Raw genomic sequence first — 6,001 nt, forward strand, 5'->3', positions numbered from 1 at the left:
ACCTCCCTCCTTTAACGGCACTTTTTAACGCTTCGAAACCGCCACCAGACACCGTCAGCACCGAGAGCCGCCGGGGACTTAACGTGGAGAAACCAACCGAGGACGACAAACTCTTCTTCACTTTGTATTATAGGTGCAAATAGCGCCCCCGATATTCTCATTTTTGGGTCATTTTGGGGTTCTTTTTGTTGGGTTTTTTTTTTCTCCATCATTTTCCCTTCCCCACCCCCCCCCTCTGCTTTTTCATGTTGGACGAACCGGAGACCCCGAAAAACTCGGGGGGTCCTGGTGTGGATTCCTTTATAATTTGTATTATTTTTGGTTTGTTTCCCCCCCACGTTTCTCCCATTTTGCTGCTGGGGGGGCAGAAAAGCTGCAGCGTCCCCAATTTCTTCCCGGGTGGCCTTTTTCTTGTTGTTTTTTGCTGGAGGATCGGACGTGCCTGGGGGTGTTTAATTTAGGGGGGGGGGGTACCCCGTGCCCCCCTCCCCGATCTCTGGTTTGCACTTTACTCCTGGAAATACCCCATTTTTGGGTGGTTTTTCCTTTGGTCCTGGGCGGGGTGGGGGGGATTGTGGGGTGGAGGGACCCGTCCCCAATGAAACCCCCTCCCCGGGTGGGGGGGGGTGGGTAGAGAACCCCCCTCCCCACCCCTATAGGCAACGGTTTGGGCTTTGTTTTGCTTTGGGGTGGGGTCCGGTTGGTGGAGCCCCACTCCCATAATATTGATGACTCGTTAACCAGGGTGCATGGGGACCCCAAGCGGTGACCCCCATCCTCCCGCGCCCCCCCCACCCCGGACCAAACGGGGGACGCTGCAGCTTTTCTCGCTCTTTCTCGCTTCTTTTTCCCATCATTAATTCCTCTTTGGGTTTTAATTTTGGTTTCTTTGAGAAAGCTCCTCCGTCACGTTCAAATAACAAATCATGATAACAGAACTCAACAACCGCTGTATTTAATGTAAGTAAACGAGGAAAAAAAAAAATGGAAGGAAAACAAGGTCCTTGTTGGATTTGGGGGCGGGGGGGGGTTGACTTTGGCTTCGCGACACCTCCCGCCCGGTGCCACCAGCCGCTGAGACGCCCCGGCCTCGCCCCGATAAGCTTTTCGGTCCCTCCAGCTCGACGGCGGCTCCTCGGTCGACCGGGGAGAAAAACGTGACCGGCCCCGGTTTGCCCCGGTTTCCCCCTTGTCCCCGTGGCAGCGCTGGCCCTTTAAATCCCCGCCGCGTTGCCCCTTTAAGCCGCTCGCCGCTGTTGCCCCTTTAAGCCCCGCCCCGGCGGACCCCACCACGGAGGTTAAGCCACGCCCACACAGCCCCTCCAGGCGCGGGAGGGGGCGTGGCCAGCGGGCGAGGCCACGCCCATCGCCCCTCTCTTAAAGAGGCAGGGAGCGGCGGGAGGTGCCGCTACCGGAGCCGTAACGCAGGTGCGTAACGGGGCGAACCGGGGCCGGGCCGGGGCTGGGGGCGGCGACACCGGAGCGAAGGGGGGGAGGCGAGGAGCGGGGATGCCCCGCGAGGGTCCCGGTGGCCGCTTTTCGCGGGGCAGCGACGGCTCCGCCGGTGCCGCTTCCCGATAACGGTGCCCGGTCCCCGGTGGCCGCCACAGCCGCGCTCTCCCGTGCAGGTGCCGCCGCGATGCTGCTGCTCCGAGCCGTTACCGGGCGCAGGTACGAGCCGCCCCCTCGGGGGTCCCCGCGGAGCGCGGTGCCGACCCCCGGTGCCCGTTCGCGGTCTCAGCGCCGTTCTCCCGCAGGCTCCCGCCGCTGCCGCCGCCCCGCCGGCCCTGCGCCCGCTCCCACACCGGCAGCCCGGCCGCGGGGGGGCGGCGGGGGGCGGCCCCGGTGCTGGCGGCGCTGCTGGGCCTGGGGGCCGCGCTGGCCTACGGAGAACGGCGGCGGCGGGTGAGCGGGACCAGGGGGCGGCACCGGATGCCTCCGAGGGGGGCGGATACCCTGGGGGGGGCTGAATTTCGGGGGGGGGGGGGGACAGCACCGGGATAGGAGGGTCCCGGGGGGGGCAGCACCGGGATTTGGGGGTCCCGGGGGGACAGCACCGGGATAGGAGGGTCCCGGGGGGGGCAGCACCGGGATTTGGGGGTCCCGAGGGGTCAGCGCCGGGATTTGGGGGTCCCGGGGGGGGCAGCACCGGGATTTGGGGGTCCCGGGGGGAAGGTTTGAATCCCGGCCAGGGGGACGGGCTGAATGCTCGGGGGGCGGGGGGGGGGCGGAACCAGGACAGCAGGTCCCGGGGGGGGGCAGAACCGGGGTGTTCAGGTCCTCTGGGACCCCCATGACTCTTCTCAGAGGTACCTGGGGGGGCACATCCCCCCGTGACCCCCCGGGGGTGCTGGTTTGGGGGGGACACCCCAGAGTCATGGAGAGATGGGGTGCACGGGGTGCAGCACTGGGGGGGCAGAACTGGGGTGTCCAGGTTGTCTAGGACCCCCCCCCCAATATCTCAGGGTGGGGGGGTCGGGGGGTGCCACATCCCCCTGGTCACCCCAGAGTGATGGTAATGGGGGGGGTCCCTGGGGTGCAGCTTCCCCACTGACATCACGGGGTCCCCCAGGTCGCCCAGGCGGCCCAGGCCCCCCCGCCCCCCCGGTTCCCCGTGTACACGCGGGAGGAGGTGGGGCGGCACCGCACCCCCCGCGACCGCGTCTGGGTGACCCACGGCACCGAGGTCTTCGACGTCACCGACTTCGTGGAGCTGCACCCGGGGGGGCCCGACAAGCTGCTGCTGGCGGCCGGCGGAGCCCTCGAGCCCTTCTGGGCCCTCTACGGCGTCCACAACCAGCCCCACGTCCTGGAGCTGCTGCGCGAGTACAAAGTGGGGGAGCTGGACCCCAACGAGGCGCCGCCGGCCCCCGCCGACACGCGGGACCCCTTCGCCGGGGACCCCCCGCGGCACCCCGGTTTGCACGTCAACAGCCAGAAGCCGTTCAACGCGGAGCCGCCGGCCGAGCTGCTGGCCGAGCAATTCCTGACGCCCAACGAGCTCTTCTTCACCCGCAACCACCTCCCGGTGCCGGCCGTGGACCCCGAGACCTACCGGCTGCAGGTGGAGGGTCCGGGGGGGGCGTCGTTATCGCTGTCCCTCCCGGAGCTCCGCACCCGCTTCCCCAAGCACGAGGTGACGGCCACGCTGCAGTGCGCCGGCAACCGGCGCGCCGAGATGAGCCGCGTGCGCCCCGTCAAGGGGCTGCCGTGGGACATCGGCGCCATCGGCACGGCGCGCTGGGGGGGGGCGCGGCTGCGCGACGTGCTGCTCCACGCCGGCTTCCCGCCCGAGCGGGACGGCGAGTGGCACGTTTGCTTCGAAGGGCTGGACGCCGACGCCGGGGGGGCCCCGTACGGCGCGTCCATCCCGTACGCCCGCGCGCTCAGCGCCGGCGCCGACGTGCTGCTGGCGTACGAGATGAACGGGCGCGAGCTGCCGCGCGACCACGGCTTCCCGGTGCGCGTCGTGGTGCCCGGCGTGGTGGGCGCGCGCAGCGTCAAGTGGCTGCGGCGCGTGGCCGTGAGCGCGGCCGAGAGCCCCAGCCACTGGCAGCAGAACGACTACAAGGGCTTCTCCCCCTGCGTGGACTGGGACAGCGTGGACTACACGACGGCGCCGGCCATCCAGGAGCTGCCGGTGCAGTCGGCCATCACGCAGCCGCGCCCCGGCGCCGCGGTGCCGGCGGGGGAGCTGACGGTCAAGGGCTACGCGTGGAGCGGGGGCGGGCGGGAGGTGGTGCGGGTGGACGTGTCGCTGGACGGCGGGCGCAGCTGGCGGGTGGCGCGGCTGACGGGCGAGCGGCCGGCGCCGGGGCGCGCGTGGGCTTGGCGGCTGTGGGAGCTGCGGGCGCCGGTGGCGGCGGGGACGGAGCTGGAGATCGTGTGCAAGGCGGTGGACGGGAGCTACAACGTGCAGCCCGACGGGGTGGCCGCCATCTGGAACCTGCGCGGGGTGCTGAGCAACGCCTGGCACCGCGTGCGGGTCACCGTCACCCGCTGAGCACGCGCGGTGCGTGGCCGGCCGGCTGTCCGGCTGTCTGTCTGGCCCCCCCGCCCGCTCGGCGGCTCAAAGGTCGCCGTGTTTTATGGTCCCCGATGTGTGAAAGTGGCTCCATAAAGATTGTGGGTTTATTGACTTGGTGGTTTCCGGGGGCAACGTGGGGACACGGGGGGGACGGGGACACGGGGGGGGACAGGGGGACAGGGACATGGGGGTGGCCCTGGGGGGGACGGGGACACAGGGGGGATGGGGACATGGGGGTGGCCGTGGGGGGGACGAGGACACGGGGACACAGGGGGGTTGGGGACACGGGGGTGGCCACGGGGAGCCCCCACAGCCCCACTGGGACCCCCCCGGTGTCCCCAGGTGACCCTGGGACCCCACAGTGCCCCTGAGCCTGTGGGACCCCCTGACCCCACTTGGCCCTGGGACCCCCCCTGACTTATGGGACCCACTGACCCCATATAACCCCTGACTCTATGGGGCCCCCTCGACCTTATGGGACCCCCTGACCCCATGGGACCCTGGGACCCTAAGTGACCCCTGACCTTATGGGACCCCCTGACCCCATATAACCCCTGACTCTATGGGACCCTCTCGACCTTATGGGACCCCCTGACCCCTGGGACCCTAAGTGACCCCTGGCCCTATGGGACCCCCTGACCCCATATAACCCCTGACTCTATGGGACCCCCTCGACCTTATGGGACCACCTGACCCCTGGGACCCTATGGGACCCCCTGGCCCTATGGGACCTCCCTGACCTTATGGGACCCTGGGACCCTAAATGACCCCTGTCCCTATGGGACCCCCTGACCCCATATAACCCCTGACTCTATGGGACCCCCTGACTTATGGGACCCCCTGACCCCATATAACCCCTGACCCTATGGGACCCCCTGACCTTGTGGGATCCCCCCAACCCTATGGGACCCATTTGACCCCACAAGACCCCCTCACCCCATATAACCCCTGACCCTATGGGACTCCTCTGACCCTATAGGATCCCCCAGCCCTATAGGACCCCCTGGCCCTATGGGACCCCCCCTGACCTTATGGGATCCACGTGACCCCACAGGACCCCTGACCCCACATGACCCCTGGCCCTATGGCACCCCCTGACCTTATGGGACCCCCTGACCTCATATAACCCCTGACCCCGTGGGACCCCCTGACCTTATAGGACCCTTATCTGTTATCAATTATTGCCTAATTATCACCTATCGATTACCACCTATTGATCACCGCCACTTGATCAACACGCATCAGTCACCGCCTACTGATCACCGCCTATCGATCATGGCCTATGGATCATCGTGTATTGATCATCGTGTATTGATCACCGCCTATCGATCATGGCCTATGGATCATCGCATATTGATCATCCCGTATTGATCACCGCCTATCGATCACGGCCTATGGATCATCGCGTATTGATCACCGCCTATCGATCACGGCCTATGGATCATCGCGTATTGATCACCGCCTATCGATCACCGCCTATCAATCATGGCCTATGGATCATCGCGTATTGATCACTGCCTATCAATCACCGCCTATCGATCACCGCCTATCGATCATGGCCTATGGATCATCGCGTATTGATCACCGCCTATCGATCACCGCCTATCGATCATGGCCTATGGGTCATCACGTATTGATCACCACCTATCGATCACGCCTATCAATCATGGCCTATGGATCATCGCGTATTGATCACCGCCTATCAATCACCGCCTATCAATCACTGCCTATCGATCACCGCCTATCGATCACCCCCGCTCAACACCCCCAACTCCCACCTCCATCGATGCCCTCGGCGCTCCCCCGTACTCCACTCGGCGCTCCGCTGCCCTCCCCTGTGCGGCCGCTCGATGCGCCGGCGCTCGGCTGAGCGCGCCCTCCCGCCCCCCCCCCCCCTCCCCCCCCCCTCCCTTCCCCCCCCCCATGGCGGCGGCGGCGCCCCCCTGCTCGAGGCGCTCGGCGCTCGGCCGCGCG

The 6,001-nt window shown here is 66.7% G+C and overlaps 1 protein-coding gene across 4 annotated transcripts; it reads left to right on the top strand.

Moving 5' to 3' along the window:
* The first annotated feature begins 20 nt into the window (after positions 1-20).
* Positions 21-4,139, top strand: SUOX (sulfite oxidase). Of its 4 annotated transcripts, XM_080360463.1 has the most exons (5): positions 21-133; positions 899-960; positions 1,629-1,671; positions 1,758-1,905; positions 2,573-4,139. In XM_080360463.1, the coding sequence occupies exons 3-5, from the start codon at positions 1,640-1,642 to the stop codon at positions 4,001-4,003; spliced, it is 1,611 nt and encodes a 536-aa protein (XP_080216589.1). In that variant the 5' UTR covers positions 21-133; positions 899-960; positions 1,629-1,639; the 3' UTR covers positions 4,004-4,139. The 4 variants fall into 4 exon arrangements, with proteins under 4 accessions (XP_080216589.1, XP_080216590.1, XP_080216588.1 ...); XM_080360464.1 differs by lacking the exon at positions 1,758-1,905; XM_080360465.1 differs by lacking the exons at positions 21-133; positions 899-960 and adding an exon at positions 1,275-1,428.
* Positions 4,140-6,001: the final 1,862 nt, after the last annotated feature.

The sequence above is a fragment of the Nesoenas mayeri genome, assembly GCF_963082525.1.
Source record: "Nesoenas mayeri genome assembly, chromosome: 28".
In the NCBI taxonomy this organism is placed as follows: domain Eukaryota; kingdom Metazoa; phylum Chordata; class Aves; order Columbiformes; family Columbidae; genus Nesoenas; species Nesoenas mayeri.

Excerpts from the sequence above, each read along its gene's own strand:
- SUOX (XM_080360462.1), top strand. Across the intron at positions 1,906-2,572 it reads ACGGAGAACGGCGGCGGCGG|GTCGCCCAGGCGGCCCAGGC; the intron begins GTGAGCGGGACC and ends GGGGTCCCCCAG.